At 38.4% G+C, this 25,646-nt stretch overlaps 1 protein-coding gene and 1 long non-coding RNA gene across 3 annotated transcripts in view; one reads left to right on the top strand and one right to left on the bottom strand.

Annotated features, from left to right (window-relative positions):
* Positions 1-25,646, bottom strand: part of LOC127432640 (uncharacterized) — a 137,104-nt gene that overhangs the window by 33,437 nt on the left and 78,021 nt on the right. The window lies entirely within an intron of this gene.
* The window catches only part of xrcc4 (X-ray repair complementing defective repair in Chinese hamster cells 4), a 55,251-nt gene that overhangs the window by 23,898 nt on the left and 5,707 nt on the right, over positions 1-25,646 (top strand). The window contains exons 4-8 of one of the 2 annotated variants that reach the window (XM_051683903.1): positions 3,009-3,175; positions 8,072-8,221; positions 8,718-8,860; positions 17,461-17,602; positions 17,842-17,860. In XM_051683903.1, coding sequence (XP_051539863.1) covers positions 3,009-3,175; positions 8,072-8,221; positions 8,718-8,860; positions 17,461-17,602; positions 17,842-17,845 — 606 coding nt within the window. In that variant the 3' untranslated portion in view covers positions 17,846-17,860. Of the gene's footprint in view, positions 1-3,008; positions 3,176-8,071; positions 8,222-8,717; positions 8,861-17,460; positions 17,603-17,841; positions 17,861-25,646 lie in introns of those variants that run through there. The other variant, XM_051683902.1, reaches the window with a different exon arrangement.

The following is a 25,646-nucleotide window of genomic DNA, read 5'->3' as shown; positions in this document are numbered from 1 at the left end:
ATGTGAGATGAGTCAACTCGGTCCAGGTTTGTTGCTTGGAAGCTATAGAAACTCTGGCTAGAAAAGTTTCCATGTTTAAGTTACCACTTTGAAATGAGTTGATGTTTGCTTCTTTGTTTTGTATAGAACGTAGATTTGGGGTGGTATGATGTAGCGGTTAAAGGAGAAGTTCATCCAAAAATGAATATTCTGTCATCATTTATTCACCCTTATGTAGCATGGAGCACAAAATAAGATTTCACAATTTTCATGCTGCTCATTTTTTTTTTATACAACAAAAGCATATAGTGACATGGGGTACTCCAAAATGACAAAAAAGCACCATAAAAATATAGTCAAGACGACTTGTGCACTATAATCCTTGTCTTCTAAAGCCATATGAAAGCATTGTTTGAGAAACAGACTGAAATGTAAGTCTTATTCTCTGAAAATCTTGCCCTGGAATGACTACATGTAAGAGTCACACCACAACACATTGTCTTTTGCTAGGAACTGTAAAGGACCTGTTGTAGAACAACAGAGTTAGATTGAGGAGCAGTCTCAGTTATGGCAGAAGCTTCATTGTATGCTCAGCTATGTGTGAGGTCTGTTATCTTCAGAGTGGTTCTTTTAAAGCAGTCAGTCTTATCACTGACTCGCTAACACAACAGACAGAGTTCCCTTCCCTTGTGTGTCCAATCAGAGGTCATCTATTTAAGGATTTGAGACTTGGTGTATTTTTTTGGCTCTGATCACAGTTGTTGGGGTGTCTTATCAGTGTAAGAGTCTCAACTGAGTGTTTATCCAGGTGTTAGACAGACTTGGATGGTAAAACCTTGAATATGTCAGCACTGTGTCTATCAGGATGCTAATGCAAACAGAGTGCAACAGTGAACGCTACTTTTTCTTTTTCAGCAACCTAATTTTTGCCAATTTTCTCCATTAGAATAAAAAAATACACCATCTGATTCCAAGCAAACAAGTGTTCAAAATTAAAAAAGAATGTGTTATAGTTGTCTATCGGGTCGCTAATGCTAATAAAGCGCAACAGTGGCTGCTCGTTTTTTCGAGATTGGTTCCCGAAGTATTTTTTGCCATTCATTTTCTCTGTAAGAATTTAAAAATAAAACATTTGATTCTAAGCAATGTCATGGAAATTCTAAATACTGACCCAAGTAAATCTAACTCCCTCAATTACCTGACTAACCTGCTGGTCTCCTAGTTTCCCAGCCTGCTGGTACCTTTTTCTTCAGTGCATTACAACTCCACTGAGTCCACTGAGAGATTGGCAGTGTCCTGCCCACAGACAATACTTGTATTCTGTCACTACATGCTAGCGATTTCACCATAATACCTATCTCATATTTAGACTTATGCTGCAGCATAATAACTCTACCCAAACACTAGTTTCTGCTTTGCTCATTAATTAATACACGACCGGGGGTTCCGTCAGACGCAGCTGTGGAACTCTCCCAAGAAAAGTTAAACACAAGCTTTTATAGATGATATTATGTGATCTCTCCTGATACTTGTTCACTTTATTCTGAATGGATATAGGTTAGTTAGAATTAGCTTTTCATCTTGGCAAGAGATCAAAATTATGAAATATAGATATTAAAAGAGAGTGTGATCAGTTATAGTTAGCTGCATATTCCAGTACATAGAGTTCTACAATGTCAGGTTTGCATTTTCAGTTCCCCTTAAAATATTCCACTTGCACTGACCATTCTTTTGCTTCCCTTCTCAGCTACCTTTCATATTTAGCCCAAAATTTTCTATCACAGCAAACAAGTGTATCTTTGTTTTTATCTAAGCAAGTAAAGATCAAAAAGAAACATTGCATTTACAGTAAGGCACTTTAATGAATAGCGCACCCATAAAGAAAAATTCTCTTATCATTTTCTCACACTCGTGCCATCCCTGATGTGTATGACTTTCTTCTCCAGAACACAAACTAAGATTTTTAGAAGAATATCTCAGCTGTGTAGGTCCATACAATACAAGTGAATGGGTCCAACATTTTTAAACTTCAAGAGCATATAAAGGCAGCTTAAAAGTAATCCATTTGACTCCAGTGGTCAAATCCATCTCTTCAGAGGTGATATGATAAGTGTGGTTGAGAAACAGATCAATAATTAAGTCCTTTTTTTTACTATAAATCTCAACTTTCACTTTTTGGCGATTTGCATTCTTCATGCATATTGCCACCTACTGGGCAGGGAGAAGAATTTATAATAAAAAGACATAAACATATTAAGTGTTATCATGATTTTAGTGTGATAAAATGAGCGATTTACCGTCATTACAACGTTTTACCGGATTACAGGGTTTACTGCCGTTCCATCGTCATGTCAACGAAGTTGTAATATTGGATATAACTTTACACTGAAAAGAATGTGATTTTATCATGCTAAAATCATTTTAACATGTATAATGTTTATGTCATGTGGCTATACTTTTGAAACAGTGTGTATTTTAATGTTTGTGAACTGGCCCAGTTCACTTCTATTGTGAGTGTTTACTGTTAGCATGTTTTCTTCTTCTTCTTCTTTAGGGCCCAAGCACTGAAAGTGCGAAGGCCCTATTGTTCTTCTTCTTCTTCTTCTTCTTTCTTCTTCCTTCTTCCTTCTTCTTCTTCTTCTTAATGAACAATGTTCAAGTCAAGATTAGTTTTTGTGGTAATCAACATTGTGCCACAAATGCTGTCGATTGAGTTTAACTTGTACTGAACCTGGAACATTCCTTAAAAGTTAAAATCACATTGACTTGTGACTTTACAAAATCCTATAAAGTATCAAGGTGTAACAATTTTGGAGATTATGGTTGGTCTGTCTTCAAAGATCTGTATGTTTTTGCTAAAAGTAAATTGCTCTATGATGAAAACAAATGTGATTTTTTTTAATTTTCTTTTCAGGATCCTGACAGTTGTGCTCGATAACTGATGGGCAGGTGTCTCCTCCAGGTGTTGACTTACAGAAGGTCTTTCTATTATTTATCTGTCTTTCTTTGTGTCTCTCTCCATCTTTCAGTTCAGGCTCGGTGTGGTGGAGCTGCAGGCTGTGCCAGAGCCCACTGAAGTCATAAGGGAGCTCATTAGTCATGGCCTGGAGCTGAGCACACGTCTACAGGCCAAAAATCAGCACCTGCTTGAGGAGAACCAGAAACTGAAGCGAGAGCAGGAGCACATCACCACTGAGTACGTCCTCACCAAATCAAAGCTTCATTTATCATTCAGTGCTCATAGCACTGCGAAGATGATGTCAACAAGGAAATATATTCGTCAAGTTGGTTCTGTTTTAGGATTCTGTTATGTTTTAAAGGGAATGTGACATGGAAAACAGGATTTTCCTTACTCTTTTGAAATTACACTAGGAAAAGCTCCCTAAACCATTTATAGAAACTAAGCTCCAAAAATGAAAAGTTCTGTCATCATTTACTCACCTATATGTCATTTCGATCCCTCGGTGGAACTAAAAAGGTCATCTCAAATCTCATTCGCACTTATGCACATAACGCAACCCTTACACCTGCAGATAATGATTGCAACTTCTAGGATTACTCTCTCCTCATGATCCATCGTGATTTAAAATGAAAATATATGGCTTCATCTTTACATGGTTGCTAGGGAACTCCAGAGACACAATGTTTTTGTTTGTTTAGTTTTTTGCTGTGATACTCAATGCCATATTAAAAGAGGGAACCTTATATATGTGAACACAGCTATTTTCGCAATAAAGTTGAAAGTTTTTCGCAGTTAATTTGGCTGATTTAGGGCACACGACCCATGCTGGACAATGTGGGTGGTTGCGCAAACAAGGGATTCCCTGGAGGTCCTGGTGACAGGTGTCATTAATGTGCTTGTTACTATTCTACTTCTTTTTCTCTCTCTGTCTACACGTGTTTCAGTATTTCCTCTCAGTGACATCAGCAGCCAAACTTTGCCGCCACACTTTCTAACACCTTCCAAAACAAAAATTATGGAGAATTAGTAATGCTACCCATCAGCGACATTGACAGCACTTACAGCACTTTATTGGAGTGTGTTTATACTTTCCAAACAACCACCACAGGTGTCTCCGTTCAAAGACACTCTTAAGGTTTTCCATATTAAATAATAGGGTGCTTATCCTTTTATAAATTCACATAAATTGGAATACAAACCACAGTGTAATACAAACCGCAGTAACATCATGCTCTGAGAACTAAACATTTCCATCCTTGTCATCGCCATTTCTGTGTAACAGACTAAACACGAATCTGTACAAGTCAGGGTTATTAAAGTATTACATATTTAGTTTAGTTTTTATTTCGGTTTTATTTTCAACATGCACTTTCAGTCTAGTTTCATTTGTTGTCAATCTGACCGTTAGTACCAGTTTAATTTTTCAGGGTAAACCTTTATAATAACTTTGTATTAGTTAACGCAATATTTAACATGTACTATTAATATGGAACACTTTCACAGCATTCATTAATCTTGGTTAATGTTCATTTCTACATATACTAATACATTTTTAAAGTTAAAAGTTGTATACTTTAACATTAGTTAATGAATAATCAACTAACATGAGCTAACAATATAATTATAAATCCACATTAAACAAGGTAAATTAATGCTGTTAAAAGTTATTGTTCGTTGTTTGTTTGTGATGCCTAATCCATTAACAAATTGTAATGAATTAAACCTTTAAAGTGCTACCTTTTTATTAAATATTCTTAAACATTAATTAACAATGACTAATAATATATTTATAAATTAACATGAATCAAGATTCATAAATTCTGTAAAAATTGTTTGATGTTAGGATAACACTTTACAGTAAGGTTCCATTTGTTATCATTAGTTAATGCATTAGGTGTCATGAACTAACAATGAACCATATATTTTATTACAGCATTAATTAATCTTAGTTATTGTTAGTTAATGAATATACAATCGTTCATTGTTAGTTCAAGTTAGTTCATAGTGCATTAACTAATGTTAACAAATACAACTTTTAATTTGAAAAATGTATTAGTATATGTCGAAATTAACATTAACCAAAATTAATAAATGCTGTAAAAATATTTTTCATTGTTAGTCCATATTAACTAAAGTTGTTAACTAATAATAACAAATAGAACCTTATTATAAAGTGTTACCATTTTTAGTTTGTGGTGCATAATCCATTAACTAATGGTAACGAATACAACCGTATTGTGAAGTGGTACCTTTTTCAATATATTTAGGTTTATTTTATTTATTTTTTTTATTTTAATGTGAACTGTTCATTGTTAGTTTGTTATGGCCCATTAACTAATGGAAACGAATATAACTAAAGTTCTAAAGTGGGACTTTTTTCAATGTGTGAATATATACAGTGCATCCGGAAAGTATTCACAGCGCTTCACTTTTTCCACATTTTGTTATGTTACAGCCTTATTCCAAAATGTATTAAATTCATTATTTTCCTCAAAATTCTACAAACAATACCCCATAATAACAACGTGAAAGAAGTTTGTTTGAAATCTTTGCAAATTTATTAAAAATAAAAAATGAAAAAAATCACATGTACATAAGTATTCACAGCCTTTGCCATGACACTCAAAATTGAGCTCAGGTGCATCCTGTTTCCACTGAACATCCTTGAGATGTTTCTACAACTTGATTGGAGTCCACCTGTGGTAAATTCAGTTGATTGGACATGATTTGGAAAGGCACACACCTGTCTATATAAGGTCCCACAGTTAACAGTGCATGTCAGAGCACAAACCAAGCCATGAAGTCCAATGAACTGTCTGTAGACCTCCGAGACAGGATTGTATCGAGGCACAGATCTGGGGAAGGGTACAGAAAAATTTCTGCAGCATTGAAGGTCCCAATGAGCAGAGTGGCCTCCATCATCCATAAATGGAAGAAGTTTGGAACCACCAGGACTCTTCCTAGAGCTGGCCGCCTAGCCAAACTGAGCGATCGGGGGAGAAGGGCCTTAGTCAGGGAGGTGACCAAGAACCTGATGGTCAATCTGACAGAGCTCCAGCATTTCTCTGTGGAAAGAGGAGAACCTTCCAGAAGAACAACCATCTCTGCAGCACTACACCAATCAGGCCTGTATGGTAGAGTGGCCAGACGGAAGCCACTCCTCAGTAAAAGGCACATGACAGCCCGCCTGGAGTTTGCCAAAAGGCACCTGAAGGACTCTCAGACCATGAGAAACAAAGATTGAACTCTTTGGCCTGAATGGCAAGCGTCGTGTCTGGGGGAAACCAGGCACCTCTCATCACCTGGCCAATACCATCCCTACAGTGAAGCATGGTGGCGGCAGCATCGTGCTGTGGGGATGTTTTTCAGCGGCAGGGACTGGGAGACTAGTCAGGATCGAGGGAAAGATGAATGCAGCAATGTACAGAGACATCCTAGATGAAAACCTGCTCCAGAGTGCTCTGGACCTCAGACTGGGGCGAAGGTTCATCTTCCAACAGGACAACGACCCTAAGTACACAGCCAAGATAACAAAGGAGTGGCTCCGGGACAACTCTGTGAATGTCCTTGAGTGGCCCAGCCAGAGCCCAGACTTGAACCCGATTGAACATCTCTGGAGAGATCTGAAAGTGGCTGTGCACCGACGCTCCCCATTCAACCTGATGGAGCTTGAGAGGTCTTGCAAAGAAGAATGGGAGAAACTGCCCAAAAATAGGTGTGCCAAGCTTGTAGCATCATACTCAAAAAGACTTGAGGCTGTAATTGGTGCCAAAGGTGCTTCAACAAAGTATTGAGCAAAGGCTGTGAATACTTATGTACATATGATTTTTTCTTTTTTTCGTTTTTTTTTTATTTTTATAAATTTGCAAAGATTTCAAACAAACTTCTTTCTTGTTGTCATTATGGGGTATTGTTTGTAGAATTTTGAGGAAAATAATGAATTTAATCCATTTTGGAATAAGGCTGTAACATAACAAAATGTGGAAAAAGTGAAGCGCTGTGAATACTTTCCGGATGCACTGTATGTTTTTTGTTTTAATGTCTTGCCAAAGTTATTGCTAATTAGTTAAATTAATGTTAATGAGTGTATGTAATGTTAATTAGTTACATTTCTCAGTGTTTTTATTGTTATCGTTGTCTAGTGAAATTTTTGTGTTTAATGAAGTCAAGTTGTAAAGGTTTCATGTTTTTTAAATATACTGTGTAGCAAAAACTACAATTAGTATGTGGCCATTTTAAGTTGATTTTAGTTATTTTTGGAGACATTAAAATGTACTTTTCTTTAGTCTTGAGTTTTTCCAGTTACATTAAAAGGATCATCGTCTGTTATCATTTGCTTGTTCAAAACCTGTTAAGATGTTCTTTCTTCTGTGGAACACGTAAGGAGATGTTAGGTAGATTGTATTCACTTCATCGCATCTTTTTTCCGTGAATGGTGACTGAGGTTCGCACGTCCTTTTGTTTTCCACAGAAGAAAGTCACACAGGTTTTGAATGACCTGATGGGTTAGTAAATGACGAAAGAATTTTGGAGAATAAGTTTTGGGAAAAATAACCCTTTAATTTTTATTTCAGTTAACAAAAAATGTTGGCGCCTGGGTAGCTCAGCAAGTAAAGACACTGACTACCACACCTGGAGTTGCAAGTCGAATCCAGGGTGTGCTGAGTGACTCCAGTCAGGCTTCCTAAGCAACCGGTTGGCCAGGTTGCAATGGTGGATAGAGTCACATTGGGTTAACATCCTTGTGGTCGCTATAACGTGGTTGTCGCTCTTGGTGGGGCGTGTGGTGAGTTGTGCGTGGATGCTGCGGAATCCTCCACACGTGCTAGGTCTCCGCGGTAATGCGCTCAACAAGCCACGTGATAAAATGCGCGGATTGACAGTCTCCGACGCGGAGGCAACTGAGATTCATCCTCCGCCACCCGGATTGAGGCGAGTCACTACGCCACGAGGACTTAGAGCGCATTGGGAATTGGGCATTCCAAATTGGGGAGAAAAAAAAAACAGTTAACAAACATTTTTTAATTTAGTTTTCGTTTAAGTGTTATAGTGATAATAACACTGATGTGAGTGGACTGACTTGGGCATATGAGTGTATAGGTGTGTTTCATTGATCTTTACCCCTTACAGGATGGAAAGGTACGTCCAGGGAAAGGAGACCCTCGAAAGGGACCTCTACAGTCGCTTTGTGCTGGTTCTAAATGAGAAGAAGGCCAAAATTCGAGCTCTGCAGGAGAGAGTCAAAGAACTCCAGGACTCTATAGATAAGGATAAACTGAGGTAATGATGTACTGTAACAACCTACTATGACCTTTCAGCATGATACAACCTCACATGAGGCATCTACTGACAGTTTCTCATACTATTAGCATTTTTTTCAGTTCAGCTTTTTTATTTTTCCCCTCTTAAGAAATGCCTATTTCGTTAGGTAATAGAATATTACGTTAATAAATATTACTTCCAGCTTTTCTGACTTTTTCTTGCTTGGGTGAATCTCACGCAAACATGTCCAGGTCTCAAATCTCCCCAAAATCAAAATATATATATATTTTAAATAAATGTAAAATGTTCTTAAAGTATAGGCCTTTACTCTCAAAAACATTGCACCGAAGCATTGCACTGCTGTTTATTAAAAAAATCCACTTCATGTGACTATATTCTGCTGATCTGGTGTTTTGAACATAAGAATAGGTCATTAGCATATAGATTGTGTGATGTATTTATGTGTTATCAAGTGTCTCATTAGCATGTTGTACCTGCTGTTTTTCTTCAAAAGGAAGAAAGCAGGAAGTGAAGACAAAGAGGTGAGTGAAGCTGCAGCAGATAAAAGCCCAGGGGAAGAGACCGATTATGGAGGTAGCACAGAAGATGAACAGGAGGAAGATTCCATACGCCCCGACCCAAAACCTCTTCTACAAGGTGACTTTTTTTTTTGGAGTTATTTAGAGTTCCTTAATGTCAGATGCCCCTTGAATGTTCGGGTGTTTCTATAACTTTGGGTACTTTTAGCACTGTAGACTTCTAGAAAGGACGACGTTAAAACTATTTCACACTCCTACAAATGTATGTATCCTAAATACACACAATTAAATAATATTTTCATACTCTTTGCATAATTTGGCAAAAATACAGCTTATTAATACAGACATTACACCCAATACAAATATTCTGCTCACAAGTGTTATTTAACTTGGATTTTCTTTGTTTTTAATCAAAGATAATTTATCTGATATTTCTTCTCAAGCATGCTCTTCATTGACACTTTGGTGACTTGTACTAACAAGTATACAAACTTTTGAAAAAAATTATGGGCAAAATTGTTTGATGTGGTGAAAATACTGTGGGACAGTCGTACTTAAAAAAAAAAAAAAAAAAAAAACAAATGATAAAAAAAAAATTTCACTCTTTGTTTATATTTTCATAGTTTTTAACATGTAATAATTTGTATTTTTGTAATGTTATTAATGTTTCATAGTTAAATAATGAAAGTCTGGGTCTGGGACAAGATTATTTCAGGAAAATATATACATAAAGGCGTTTGAAGAGTACTAAATAAAAGTGAAGGCTTGATAAAAAGTTTCCAATTCAGTTTTAATGTTACCTTCATGTAACAAAGAATAAGTTTATATCTGTTCGTTTGAATAAAAATCAACCCCTCTGATATTAAGTTGCCCTGAGTTAAAGAAACACCAATTTATTGGCATGCACACACCTCAAACCTTTTTGCTCAAATGCAAATTACCCCTGTGAATTTCTTTGTGTACTTTTTAATGAAGTCTTGGAACAGTTCATGTGGATTTGTGAGAAAGCCTAGCAAATTCTCAGTTGGACTGTAGCTAGTTAGACTATATATTTAAAGTCCCCAAGGCTCTAGAAATATTGTGTTCATTGGACACAGTTACTGTGCATGTTTGCGGTTATTCCGAATGTTTCAATCGTTCAGAGGCGCTCTAGATGTGCCTACAGCTGAAGTTGGACCAAGACAAATGAATGAAGCTCATTTAATAGTGTTTAGCAAGTTTGGAGGTTTAAATGTAGGGTTTTCTCCCACTGTAGGTTGAATCATGTAGGCTAGGAGAATGAAACAGAATGCAAGTGTCTCGAGTTGAAGTTCGTTTTAAACTGACAGCATCTAAAAAAACGCATGCTCCTGCTTGAGACACTAAAAAACAACAGTTAAAAACATCTGTCTAGCGCATATTTACATAGAAAAACAATTAAAAAACGGATGCAAACGTTTGGTTTGAACGGCCCCTATAATGTCTGAATAGCTCTTCACTATCTATGTTTTCAAGTTGCTCTCAGCAGTTTGACATAAATACTATGTAATGGTAGAAAAGGGTGCAAAAGATTTTTTCTTTTTTTTAAACGGTGCGCATGGCTAAAAAATTCAGAACCACTGTGCTGTACCTTTTATATTGTGTTAGATACAGTATATCCACATGTCAATCGGTAGGCAGGATGATTTACTTCCCTGCACATAATAAGATGAACAAACATGGAGAAATCCGGCAATACAGAGCGGAACATGTTCCAAACAATTCGATACCATGAAGAACTCGTACAGGCCATATTATTTAACTCTATTTAAGTTTGGAAACTCCATTTACAGTTTCTTAATGTCTTCATTTTCCAAAGTATGCATTAATGGAGAATGTTTTTTCGAAATGCTCCATTTTCAGTCTGGGAAAACAGCATTCTAGTGTGGGAGGTGTAAATTTAGCTAAATTAAAGCATTTTCCAATGAAAACCAAGCTTATGCTGATTACACTTAAGGGTCAGTATTAAGACTAGGGATGCACCGATACCATTTTTTTTTACTCCCGATTCGATTTTGATACTTGAAATTTCAGTATCGTCCAATACCTATCCGGATACAATAGCAATGTTGTTGTTTTTTTCTTGATGAGTTTAGAATAACGCATTGTGTGGAACCAACTGGGAGGAATTTTTTATGTGTAAAGAAATTAAAACCTATAACTGTACATTATTTAATTTAAATGAAAACGAAAAACAACTATGTTTTTTTAAATTAACAGCAATTCCAGTGAAAATCTTCAGTAGAAAAGAAGCCATTTCTCTTTTACACATTTTTGTTTCAACTTCTATCTGGACTTGTTAATGGTTTCAGGTCTCTTTTCTATCACATAGTCATTTTTTGGAACCCAGTCAACTTAAATATTTTTTTTATATATATAATTTATTAAATTACAGATGTAATTTGTTATTATTAATAATAGTAATTCAGTTTCATTATACAATAGTGACCCATTTCTGTTGTAATTTCTTAGGGCTTTTATTTTGACTCATGCTTTTATTTTGATGGACCGCTCCAGGAAGACTCCAGAACAGTGTTTGTAGGCTAGTTCACAGTAGTTTAATCTGGTGCCGTTCTCAATGCATGTTATTAGTGAACTAAACTATTGAGATGAAGTTTGCGTTGAGTGCCCACATATCGCGTGCCGATCTGAGCAGTGCATCACAGGCCCATGTGGGTGCTTATGTGACAACAGAGCGGCATCATTCAGGGCAGTGTTATTATAGTGAACGAAAACTAAAGTGAAAACTAACTAAAATCATTTTTCATAACTCCAAAACTAACTAAAATAAAACAAATATCTCAAATTAATTTTAGTTTTTGTTATACTAGGGTGAATATGGCAAAGTGGGACACTTTTAGGAATTTTTATTTTCTTGACACTTTGAATTATGATCCAAATGACACATAACCTAACATTATACTTTTGAAGAAAGCTTAGGATGTCTTCTACCTTAGTCAAAAGCAAAAATTAAGAAATATTCTATAATGGGAAGTAGAAACTTTGAAGATCCCCTTGACCAAATCCCAGATATGTTTAAGCAGCAGGGCCTACTGGTAAAGTGGGACAGAGGAAAAACAAATTTTTTTTTTAATTAATTTTTATATTTTCTTCTACACTTTCACATCATAACATTAAGTTAACTTTTACTTTTTACAAATTTCGGTCATTTTCTTTACCATTGCTTTTCCCACCAGTGGTCATGAAATTAGTTCTGCCATTTACTCACCCTCATGCCATCCCAGATGTGGATGACTTTCTTTCTTCTGCAGAACTAAAAAAACAAAAGATTTTTAGAAGAATATTTCAGCTCTGTAGGTCCATGCAATGCAAGTGATTGGGGTCTGAAACGTTGAAGCTCTGAAAAGCACATAAAGGCTGCATAAAAGTCATCCATAAGACTCCAGTGGTTTAATCCGTGTCTTCTAAAGTGAACTAATCTGTTTTGGGTGAGAACCTCTTTAATTGTACATCTTGCAATTACAGTCTACAGGAACGATCATGATTTCAAGCTCGATTACACTTACTAGTACAGTTCGCAGAGTGCTAGATGGCGCTGGGAAATATAATCGAGCTTGAAATCATGATTGCCAAATAGACTGCTGATGTCATCGTGTCACGGTGCATCCCTAATTAAGAGTTTAAAAGTAAAAATTTTTGGGGGGGGCATATTGATCTTGGGTGGGCAAGTAGTTGTCACTTCATCGGACTGGGAGGGGGGTGTCAGAAGTTTCTGGGGGGCACAAGGAAAATCTAGGGGGGCAATTTTTAGCTTTTATAGAATTCTGAGTTTACAACTTGTAATTACAATATCTGCGAAGACGTGAACGCTTTTTACAAATCGGAATCTCCCAATTTGAGTCTGTTTTGAGTCTTTTGGTTTTAACTTGTGTTACAGTGCATCCGGAAAGTATTCACATCGCTTCACTTTTTCCACATTTTGTTATTTTACAGTCTTATTCCAAAATGGATTAAATTCATTATTTTCCTCAAAATTCTACAAACAATACCCCATAATGACAACATGAAAGAAGTTTGTTTGAAATCTTTGCAAATTTATTAAAAATAAAAAGCTGAAAAAAAATTACGTACATAAGTATTCACAGCCTTTGCTCAATACTTTGTTGAAGCACCTTTGGCACCAATTACAGCCTCAAGTCTTTTTGAGTATGATGCTACAAGCTTGGCACACCTATTTTTGGGCGGTTTCTCCCATTCTTCTATGCAGGACCTCTCAAGCTCCATCAGGTTGGATGGGGAGCGTCGGTGCACAGCCATTTTCAGATCTCTCCAGAGATGTTCAATCGGGTTCAAGTCTGGGCTCTGGCTGGGCCACTCAAGGACATTCACAGAGTTGTCCCGGAGCCACTCCTTTGTTATCTTGGCTGTGTGCTTAGGGTCGTTGTCCTGTTGGAAGATGAACCTTCGCCCCAGTGTGAGGTCCAGAGCGCTCTGGAGCAGGTTTTCATCAAGGATGTCTCTGTACATTGCTGCATTCATCTTTCCCTCGATCCTGACTAGTCTCCCAGTTCCTGCTGCTGAAAAACATCCCCACAGCATGATGCTGCCACCACCATGCTTCACTGTAGGGATGGTATTGGCCAGGTGATGGTTTCCTCCAGACATGACGCTTGCCATTCAGGCCAAAGAGTTCAATCTTTGTTTCTCATGGCCTGAGAGGCTTTCAGGTGCCTTTTGGCAAACTCCAGGCGGGCTGTCATATACCTTTTACTGAGGAGTGGCTTCTGTCTGGCCACTCTACCATACAGGCCTGATTGGTGGAGTGCTGCAGAGATGGTTGTTCTTCTGGAAGGTTCTCCTCTCTCCACAGAGAAACGCTGGAGCTCTGTCAGAGTGACCATCGGGTTCTCGGTCACCTCCCTGGCTAAGGCCTTTCTCCCCCGATCGCTCAGTTTGGCCGGGCGGCCAGCTCTAGGAAGAGTCCTGGTGGTTCCAAACTTCTTCCATTTACAGATGATGGAGGCCACTGTGCTCATTGGGACCTTCAGTGCTGCAGAAATGTTTCTGTACCCTTCCCCAGTGCTCTGACATGCACTGTTAACTGTGGGACCTTATATAGACAGGTGTGTGCTTTTCCAAATCATGTCCAATCAACTGAATTTACCACAGGTGGACTCCAATCAAGTTGTAGAAACATCTCAAGGATGATCAGTGGAAACAGGATGCACCTGAGCTCAATTTTGAGTGTCATGGCAAAGGCTGTGAATACTTATGTACGTGATTTTTTTTTCATTTTTTTATTTTTAATAAATTTGCAAAGATTTCAAACAAACTTCTTTCACGTTGTCATTTTGGGGTATTGCTTGTAGAATTTTGAGGAAAATAATGAATTTAATCCATTTTGGAATAAGGCTGTAACATAACAAAATGTGGAAAAAGTGAAGCGCTGTGAATACTTTCCGGATGCACTGTATATACCGTGTAACAGCTGTTTTTGCATTAATGCCATTATGCATAATGTCTATTTTGTGGTCATATCATCTACGTCAGTCTTCAAGTTTTATTCAAAGAAAGTTCTTCTCCTCTTAATCCATTTTGTATTGGTTTACGACAATGGAAGTGCCAAAAACATTGGTGTCTGTATTTGCCCCAGGTGCAAGCTTGTCCATCAAGCCGCTTTTAGCTTTTGATGGAGGTGGGATGAACCAGCACCCTGTGATTATTAAACCTTTGAGCTCCTCATTAGCTAGAACTGACCCTGGCTCTGAACCAGGCCTCACACACACAACATCAGACGTCCAGCTCAGTAAGTGATTGTGGCAGTCCACAGGTAGTTCATCTAGTTCGCTTGGCCCCCTTTGCGAAGTCCGTCATTGGTTATGCACTTACTTCAGATCTCAACTATGACATCATCTCCCAGACTGTTTCTTGGAAACGCCGTCTGCTTTTTGTTGATTTCAACATCAGGCTACTTGAAGGCCACATTTGGGGGTTTGTCCAGGATGTTGAGTCACAGCATTTTGAGGCACAAAAAGGGAAATGAATGGGAGAGGTGGAGTCACACATGATTTAGTCTGCAAGTTGCTCAATTTCTCTGTTTTCCCCATGTGTAAACCCTGTGGAGTAAAAATGGGTTGTAAAATACCATATCCATCATCTCCCCCCTTCCATTTGTCATATGACTCTGTAAACAATATGGATTGTAATGTATGGTTGCTAGGTGCTTGTCACTGTCTTTGGGGTTGGTTTCTCAGCCTTTAGGCATGCTCAGTGATTGTCCTTTTCCTTCAACAAACACGACTCAGTGGTCCATGTTTCAGACTGTGTGCTTTGCAATGTTTTTGTACATAAGACATACTTAAAATGGTAGGAGTAGTACTTGAGACTTTTTCTTCGCAATACAATTAACCAAAATGGTGCAGTACATGATGTGTAATTGAAAGAGTCCTCTGATGTGGTTAGGATGTTTTTTTACGGCAACTAAAGTGAGTAAAACCCACACAGTCTCACAGTACTATCTGTCCAGTTTGAATTGAACTCATGTAGACAAAAACAAGACACCTCTTCTGTAAGCACTTAAAGGGATAGTTCACCAAAAAATGAAAATTCTCTTTTCATCATTGGTACGTGTTTTCTTTTTCATACAGTGAAAGTGTGTGGTGAATATCTCAGTGAATTTCTCTAGTGCACATTCATTTCTCAGTACTTTTTACACCTCTATCTAGTAGAAACCTTGAATAAACTACCTCTGTGCAACACTGTCATATCATTCAAGTACTCCTGCTGTGCTTAACTGCATTCGCGCTGTATGTACATCAATTAATACTGACGTTCAACATGCTTTTAATGGGTTTATGATGTTGATCCTGTTAGTGGAGTTTCAGCTTTGGCCAGCAGCCCAAACACCAGCTGCGAGAACTTCCATTAATCCCAGTTAGTCTCTTCAGTGCAAAGAGCCATTGAGATTGTAAACAAAATTATTTATTAAAAAAAAATATATATATATATATATATACATTTATAAAAACATCACATTGTGACAGAAAGGGGGGCGACTGGGTGTGCCAAGAGGGGTAGTTCACCAAAAAAAATTATCTTATCACTGTCTCACCCTCATGCCATCCCAGGTGTGTATGACTTTCTTTCTTCAGCAGAACACATTTGAAGAAAAATAGAAAAATATCTCAGCTCAGTAGGTCCTTAAAATGCAAGTGGATGGTGATCCGACATTTGAAGCTCCAAAAAGAAAAGACAATTAACATAAAAGTCATCGCTACGACTCCAGCAGTTAAATTAATGTCTTCAATATTTAAGTACTTTTTAATTCTAAAGCAGTGCTTCCGGTCTGCATCAGTATGCTTGTGTGACGAGATCGCGTTGGCATGTTCACTCGAGAACTGACGCACGTGCAACACACCCGGAAGTGCAGCGCTGTTTACAACTGAGGAGGAGGAACACTGTACAGAAGCTTCGTTGGTTTTGGTTTAGATCTGTATTTCTATCTGTTTGTTTACTCACAATGGTGCATTTGTGTGCTTATCCTGGATGTTTCAACCGAGAGGAGAACGTGAGATTACGTCCGTAACATGGCAACGCGAATATGTCACACGAGGACAACGTGAATGCGCATTCTGCTGCTGACCGGAAGCGATGCTTTACAGTTAAAAAGTACTTAAATATTGATTGTTTTTGCACCAAAAGTGATCGTATTACTTAAGAAGACATTAATGTAACCGCTGGAGTCGTACCGATGATGTTTACGCTGACTGTCTGTGATTATTGGAGCTTCAAAGGTCGGATCACCATCCACTTGCATTTTAAGGACCTACTGAGCTGAGATAGTTTTCTGTTTTTCTTCAAATGTCTTCGGCTAAAGAAAGAAAGTCATACACACCTGGGATATCATGAGGGTGAGTAAATGATGAGAGAATTTCCATTTTTGGGTGAACTATCCTTTTAAAGGTGCTGTAAGTGATTTTTAGCCGTTCTGGAGCTTCCACAGACTAGCCGTTTATTTAGCCATGCCCCTTTCCAAAACCCACACTCTGCATGTCATTTCATTAAAAAACACTTACAGTGGGGCCTGGGTAGCTCAGCGAGTAAAGACGCTGACTACCACCCCTGGAGTCACGAGTTCGAATCCAGGGCATGCTGAGTGACTCCAGCCAGGTCTCCTAAGCAACCAAATTGTCCCGGTTGCTAGGGAGGGTAGAGTCACATGGGGTAACCTCCTCGTGGTTGCTGTAATGTGGTTCGCTCTCGGTGGGGCGCGTGGTGAGTTGTGCGTGGATGCTGCGGAGAATAGCATGAAGCCTCCACACGCGCTATGTCTCCGCGGTAATGCACTCAACAAGCCACATGATAAGATGCGCGGGTTGACGGTCTCAGACACGGAGGCAACTGAGATTTGTCCTCCGCCACCCGGATTGAGGCGAGTCACTACGCCACCACGAGGACTTAGAGCGCATTGGGAATTGGGCACTCCAAATTGGGAAAGAAAAAAAACACTTTAACGTAATAGCCATTGATTATGTGTAAATATTGACGGTCAAATGTAAATGTTTTCAGGACTTTCAGAACGAGCCGTTTTTGCAGATTGGATTCAGTAAATGTGATTTTGGTCTGGAGAGGAAGTTATAAGTTCTGAAAGTTACAAAAGATCAAGAAAAAATTGATTCCTCATGATGTGAACTTTTTAAATAAAAGACAGATAGAGCTCAGTTTTTAATGTTCTAACAGAGATGCCAGAAAAAAGCCCGATGGATGACAGTCTGAATGACATCACAGATGTGGCCCCCTGCCGCAAACGTCGCCATCGCCATCTGCAACAGCTAGAGACTCAAGCCAAACAGGCGGCACTGGACCAGCGACAGAGAACCAGGTATCATCACTCACGTCTTCAGATTTACACATTTGATCTAATTACATATTTTATTGCAGCTGATCAACTCGTAATGCACCCAAACTCCTAGAGACCCGTTCTTTAATGTTCCATATGATACTCATAAACTCCTGCGACTGTTTCCATAAAAATGTCAGTGATAATTCTGGATTTTGTTATTCTCCTGTGTCCGTTTCATGCCATCTTGGATGCTGCTTTCTCTCTGCGCCGACGGCCAGTTGAGCAGACAGAAGCGGGTTTCCCAGAACCTTCTGAAGCCATTGCCTCAGCACCTTTGCTACAGATACACAAAGAAATTGTTTGTTTCCAGTGTTGGCCCCCCTAGGTGCTTCTTTCTCCTTTTCCTTTTTTCTTATTAATAGGAAAATGTGCATCATTTCAGTTTTTGCCAGTACCTCATTGGCTCACATAATTGTACAATAAAACTCCCTCAAATGGTTTAAATTTGCATTGAGCAACTTCTTCAGACTTGATGGTACCTCGAGGACAACGATCCTGAGAAAAAGTGATGTGTTTTGTCCTAAAATAATCTTACTTTTGAACCAAACAACTAAACCAAACAACTACTTTCTGAGTTTCTTGGTACTATAGAATGTGTTTGGTTTGCTTTGATTGGACATTTCTTGACTATAGATGTCTTCATGCATGCATTTAGATGTTTGACATGTAAATACGATTTTACTATGAATACGGGTGGGTAACAGGTAAAACCCCTAAATCTATAGTGCTGAATACAATGCAAGTTCTCAGATGAAAAAACACATGACTTGCTGTGAATAAGTTTCTCTCATAGCGTTCATGAATGCGCAAAATGACATAAATTTCAAACACTTTTGGCACCTAAAGGATGCCTTCAGAAGTCATTTAATATGATGCGTGAGTCGCATGGACTACTTTTTTGATACTTCTAGGTCCTTTTTTAAGCTTTAAAAAGAGTGCTATTTTTTAAGTTTAATGAGAGTCTTTTAAAACGTACTGTAAACAAGTGTGTTTGTGCAGTCTGCAGGCAGTCAATGTTTAAACCAAGTTCTAGATACACTCTTAAATACAGTCGATGTCACTGACTGATCTTGCTGTCAGCAGACACTTCCCAGGCAGCGGTGGTCTGTGACAGAGTGGTGCCTCTATGCCAAATGGTGTGTGCGTGTCCTCACATGTCAGGTGTGACACGTTGGTGTCAGGAGCACAACTTCTCCCTCAACGTCAGTAAGACCAAGGAGCTTGTGGTGGACTTCAGGAGAAAAGACAGAGAACACAGCCCCATCACCATCAATGGAGCACCGGTGGAGAGAGTTAGCAGCTTCAAGTTCCTCGGTGTCCACATCACAGAGGAACTCGCATGGTCCGTCCACACTGAGGCCGTTGTGAAGAAGGCTCATCAGCGCCTCTTCTTCCTGAGACGGCTGAGGAAGTTTGGAATGAACCACCACATCCTCACACAGTTCTACACCAGCACTGTAGAGAGCATCCTGACTGGCTGCATCACTGCCTGGTATGGCAATAACACTGCCCATAACCGCAAAGCCCTGCAAAGTGTGTTGCGAACTGCCAGACACATCGTCGGAGGTGAGCTTCCCTCCCTCCAGGACATATATACCAGGCGGTGTTTAAAAAAAGCTCGGAGGATCATCAGAGACTCCAGCCACCCGAACCATGGGTTGCTCTCACTGCTACCATCAGGTAGGCGGTATCGCAGCATCAGGACCCGCACCAGCCGACTACATGACAGCTTCTTCCCCCAAGCAATCAGACTTTTGAACTCTTGATTTCTCACGATCAATATACATCATTACTGCACTTTATTAATCTTATTATCTCACACCGGACTCATAAATTATATTCTCTCTTAACAACACACTGGCAACTGACTATCAGCCGACAACCTGAATGTCAATACAGCACAATACAACCTACTGTATATATTATATATACTATTTTTATTGTATACTGTGTATTCTATATTGTGTGTATGTGTATTCTGTATTGTATGTATTGTATACTGTACATTGTATATTATTATTTGTATATTGTGTTGTGTGTAATTGTGTATAATAGATATGTAAATTGTGTTGTGTAAATCTGATGTTTATTGTAAATTGGTATATGTCTCATCACTGTCATGACTGCTCTGTTGCTCAGAACTGCACCCAAGACTTTCACCCACTGTTGCACTTGTGTATATTGTTGTGTGACAATAAAAGTGATTTGATTTTATTTGATTTTGAGACGTTGAGGGGAACTGAGAGTTTGTATTGGACTTACTTTGTCTTATTGTTGTTCCCGTACTGGACTCTGCCACCCCGGTAAGACATTCCAAGTGTTAATAGACTTCCATGGCAGGGAATTCTGGCTCTAACTTCTTTAGAGAATAATATCGCATTCGCCACTGTGTATCGCAGGAGTCGCTGAATCCAGCTGGAGTCCGCCAAGAATTCTCATCTCATTCCATTCCTGGAACGATGTGTTTAAACAGCCACGTGACACATGTGCCTCGGCAAGAGCTGAAACGCTCTTTATGGATACGGAACGTGGGTCGTTTTATGTGGCGAACAATGTTAAAGGGATAGTTCGCCCAAAAATGAGAATTCTGGCATCGTTTTCTCACCTTCATGTTGTTCCAAACCGGACTTTTGATATATAGCTGACATATTTTATGTCCAGACTGCTCTTTTCTAAACAACGAAAGCAGACAGTAGCTAATGGACAAAAAAGGGAAAAAAAATTACCATGAAAGTACCATAAAAGTAGTCCATACGACTTGTACACTAAGTCTTCTTTAGCCCTATTATAGCTTCTGGTGTTCTTCTTCACTGTAGTCAAATTAATTCACACTTGTGCATAATTAAATGTTCACAAAACACACGAGAACCAATTACATTTGGCATTGAGTGCATTTACATGCATGGCAACATGCTGATAACAAACGAACAAAACTCAAAATCAGGGTAATGTGCAAAAATCTGTGTGTGCTGATTGTTCTTCACTTAAACCGTTTAAGATCTTACCCAGATAAAGGAAAAAAACGTTTAACGTCTTTACAAGACCACACAATGATAGCCTATTAAGCATAACTGGTGTAAGATCTAGCATGTTAAAGGAATATTCCGGGTTCAAAAGACAGCATTTGTGACATAATGTTGATTAACACAAAAATACATTTCTTTAAAAAAAGCAAAAATTGAGGTTACAGTGAGGCACTTACAATGGAAGTGAATGGGGCCAATTTTTGGAGAGTTTACAAGCAGAAATGTGAAGCTTATGATTTTATAAAAGCACTTAGATTAACTCTTCTGTTAAAACTCATATATTAAAGTTTAAATCTTTGTTTTTACAATCATTTTAGTGTTTTAGGGTTTGTTGGCATTACATCGTCATAGCAACGAAGATGTAAAATTGGCTTTTACAACTTTACACAGAAAAGGTTAGTAAGTGATTTTATCACTAAAATCATGTTTACATGCATATTGTTTATTTCTTATGTCTATACTTTTAAAATATTAAGTTTCAAACCAGCCCATCTGGCACCAACAATCATCCATGCAATTATTTAATCAGCCAATCGTGTGGCAGCAGTGCATAAAATCATGCAGATACGGGTCAGGAGCTTCAGTTAATGTTCACATCAACCATCAGAATGGGGAAAAATCTCAGTGATTGTGACCGTGGCATGATTGTTGGTGCCAGACGGGCTTGTTTGAGTATCTGTAAATGTTGATCTCCTGGGATTTTCACGCACAACAGTCCCTAGAATTTACTCCGAATGGTGCCAGAAACAACAATCATTCAGTGAGTGGCAGATCTGTGGACGGAAATGCCTTGTTGATGAGAGAGGTCAACAGAGAATGGCTAGACTGTTTCGAACTGACAAAGTCCACAGTAACTCAGATAATCGCTCTGTACAATTGTGGTGAGAAGAATAGCATCTCAGATTGCTATTCTGAGATGCGGTTTGGTGCTGTTTTGGTGGCACAAGGGGGTCCTACACAAGATTAGGCAGGTGGTTTTAGTGTTTTGGCTGATCGGTGTATATAAAGCAGACATCAAAGCGATCTCTCGCATCCCCCAAGGCAAGTAATGAGTCACAATGAACTCTGTTCACTATTCAGAATTCTAGTGCCTCTTAAGCCAGTGGCAATACTGTTCTGCCAAAATCTCTAGTGTAATCAAAAAGCGAAGAGCCTTTTATTGTCAGTTTTAAAGCTGTGGATGGGCATTGAGTAATCAAGCGTGGAAAATAGAGGATTCTTAGTTGGAAGCAGCCAAAATACAAGCTCTTAGATAGAGTCAATAGTTGGTGCCACAACTTTTACACAAACCAAAAAATCCCAGGATCACTGAGTCTAAACAACTGCCGTTCACAGATGGTGAGACTCTGTGCCATGGCATCTGCTCTAATAAAGGCCATTTTAACAAGCAAAGGCTGAAGAGAATCAGTAAGCAGACATCATTTGTTTATTCAGCTACAGAACCGCATATGGCTTTTACCTTTAATCCATGTGTTCTTGTGTTATGCTTTGATTCAATAATTTGTGATTTCAAGTTCACGTGAAACGCTGTTTGCAACCCATTTCGTTCTATAATTGTATTTCTGAGTGAAACTGGATTATGATGAAAAAAAAAAAAAAATTATTGAAATTCGTCAGGAGTTGATTGGATCGTTAAAAGTGGGCGTTTCATACCAGAATGGAGGTAGGTTATTGGAGGGGCGAGATTGAAACATGTTTGGCTGTTTTTCTCTGTTGTAATTATATGTGTTAACATGATTTTATTGTGATACAATTGCGGACCGGGTTTACGAGCGTTATGTCATCATGACAACAAAGTTGTAATATTGAATATAACATTACACAGATGAGGATAGTAAGCAATTTTATCACATTAAAATCATGTTAACACATATACTGCTTACTTCTTGTGGCTATACTGTTGGAAAATTGTGTATTTTAATGTTTATGGACAGACCCCATTCACTTCCATTGTAAGTGCCTTACTGAAACCGCAATGCTTTTTTTGTTTAATTGATTGATTGTTGAAATAAATAAATGAGAAATTAGTTGAAATTATTTTTTGTGCTCATTATCATTATGCCACGAATATTAACAACTGAGCTTAAGTGAACCCGGAACATTCCATTAAAGAGACAGTTCACCCAAAAATGTGAATACTGTCATCATTTACTCACCCCCATGTTGCTCCAAACCTATATGACATTCTTTTCTATGTGGAAAACAAAAAGAGATGTTAAGCTTAATGAAAGCGTCAGTCACCATTCACTTTCACTGCATCTCTTTTCCTTGCAATGAAAATCAGTGGTGACTGATTCTAACATCATCTTTATGTTCCATGGAAGTAATAAAGTCATATGGGTTTGGGACAACATGAAGGTGAATAAATGATAGCTGAACTTACATTTTTGGATGAACTATCCCTTTAAGAAAGTAAACAGTGTCAATTTTGACTTAAAAGTGTCTCCTTCCCAGGTCAAAGAGAAAGAAGTCTAAACGATATTAGAGGACTCAGAGAGGCATCTGAACTGATCCAGTTACTAAGGTTCTGAATAGCCATTTTAGAAGACATGAGAAGAGGGAGACAGCTCACAAAGAAAGAAAGAGAGAAAGGGAGAAGGAAAGAAGACAGAGATGGAGTCATTTTGCCCCTGGCTGAAAGAGTAGTTCTACAGTCTTGCAGCACCTGCCTAGTGATGGATCTGGGACAGCTTGACAACCAACAACAATCAACCCAATTACACTGCATTAATCCGCCGTTCAGCTTCTGTTCAGGCAGTATTACAACTAACAACTAATTGCAAACGTAATGTATAGAGCTCTAACAGTTTTTGGACAGTTGAAAATACTTTTTTTTGTTTTTTGTTTTTTTTTTATCCCTGAAAGAGAGCTGTTTTGTAGCATGTGATCAAAACATGTCTGCTTCATAAGTTGTCATTGATTTGGCATAGTCCAAAACTGCTACCATAATTCTAATTAAATCATCCATTGTTTAACAGCACAATCTCATTGGTCCAAAATCCTGCTCCCCATGCTGTATATTAAACGTTACCAACCTGGTCTCATAGAATCCCATTACTATACCTAGATTTTTGCAAAATTATTTTTACGACTCGTTTTATGTATTGCATCAGTTTGCTGGTGAAATGAACACTAGAGGTGCTACAACAACAACTTGTATTCACTTTCTTACAAACCATGAGTAAAAAGGCAGATTATCAGTTCAATATAACTTACTTTTTGCTCTGTTCCTCACACAATACTATCTTATGATATCTAAACACTTTTACTATAGCGCCAAATTGTACGGTGATACATGTTAACTTTTGCATGACATAACCAACCACATTCACAAGCTTGTCTGAGTGTGATCAAAATGTGTGGTAGCTCAACTGATAGAGCATTGCACTTGCTATTTACGAGTCCTGAAAAGCACGCATGTTGACACAAGCCGAAAGTAGAAACACCACAAAATGATTTGAATGGTTATCGGTTAGGTTTAAGGTTTATGGTAGGGAGGTAGGTTTTGTTGATTTAAAACTTTATAGAGCATTGATCTGTTAAGGGAGAACATTTAAGTCACTTTTAGTGCCACAACATTTTACTTCAGAACTGCCGCTACACGTTAAGAACCCACGAAATGTCATTTAGCAAAAATGTTGCCACAGTCACATAATTTTCATGAGATCAGGCTCAACGTAAATTATCCTGATTAACGTGAGTTTGTCGTGTCATGTCTGGCTAGGTCACAATCTTATCTCAGCACTTATCTTAAAGAGGAATAGCCAAGTATGAATCTTGCACGAAGACCTGCGCACTTCACCGTTAATGTGCATTACCCTCGCCATTATATATACAGTAGTAGTTCCCCCTAAATGTGCGCTAATGTTGTGGTTTGGACCCTTGCTCCAAAATTCTGCATTAATCCAGTCTTATAGAGCTGTAGTCTGACATTTGCTTTTGTAGAGAACTTTATGGCCCCTAGAGTACAGTATAACGTCTGACCACCATCTCACACTTTCGTTCTCCTAACCAGATCCAGAGCTTTTCGTCATGCCTTCAGGAATCATTTAAAAGAAACATAAGACCTTTTTCCCCAAACCTGCAGACAATTCCCACCCTTTTCCCACATAATAGCAAAATGTAGTGGATTACAAGATGAGTGTGTCCACATTCATGCTTTTATGAAGGTGCGTTAAAGCTGCCGTATAGACGTATTTAGTTGTCAGTGATTCCGCCAAAAAACTGACTTGCTTGAAACTGGGTGTTTCTTCGATTGAAGGAACTTTTCTGTCCCCTAGAATGATTTTATAGGACAAAATGCTGGACTATCTGTTTGTACAACCAAAGGAAGACTGGGGAGTTTTCTTGAATCTTTTTGAAAACAATGATTATTACTGCAACTCTGTTTGTGATGCAGAAAGTACACACTGCAGCTTTAACATGGATGAAACACATAGTTTGAAGAAGTAACATTTTTCAAGATTTCAAGTACTCAAAACAGTCCCATATTAAAGAATCACCCACTTTTGGATTTCCTCCAAAAGGGCACTAGAAAGTAACTTTTTCTGTTCGTCATCAAAGCTACCCTTTCAGGACTACAGAGTTTGATTGTGTCAAAATAACTTCCAGATGCCGACTGCTCGGGAGAACCAACTGCTCGGCCACATCGTTACACCCATATTTACATGTGCATAAATGCAGATGCACTGTTTACATCCAGACTGCCTGAGATTATGTTGAGTAGGCATAATTTCACAGCCAACAATTTCAGGTTTACTTCGCAAGGGCTTGTTGAAAGCACTGCAGACTGCTTTCTGATGCTCGAGTTACTTAGTTCAATACGGTGTAGTTTTCAGAGAGCAAAATGAGATTGGACCAATCAGCTGATACTATTTAGCTATTTATATTATGGAAAAGATCAAAATCTAAGGGCCTATACAGTCATCAGTGTTTGCCTGGTACCAATGCAGCATAGATGGCAACTTGGTCTATGAACAAAAGAAAGACACTTCTCG

Source organism: Myxocyprinus asiaticus, chromosome 42, assembly GCF_019703515.2.
Source record: "Myxocyprinus asiaticus isolate MX2 ecotype Aquarium Trade chromosome 42, UBuf_Myxa_2, whole genome shotgun sequence".
Lineage (NCBI taxonomy): Eukaryota > Metazoa > Chordata > Actinopteri > Cypriniformes > Catostomidae > Myxocyprinus > Myxocyprinus asiaticus.
Note: the sequence above shows the minus strand (reverse complement) of the source record. Positions and strands in the feature narration are given on the sequence as shown.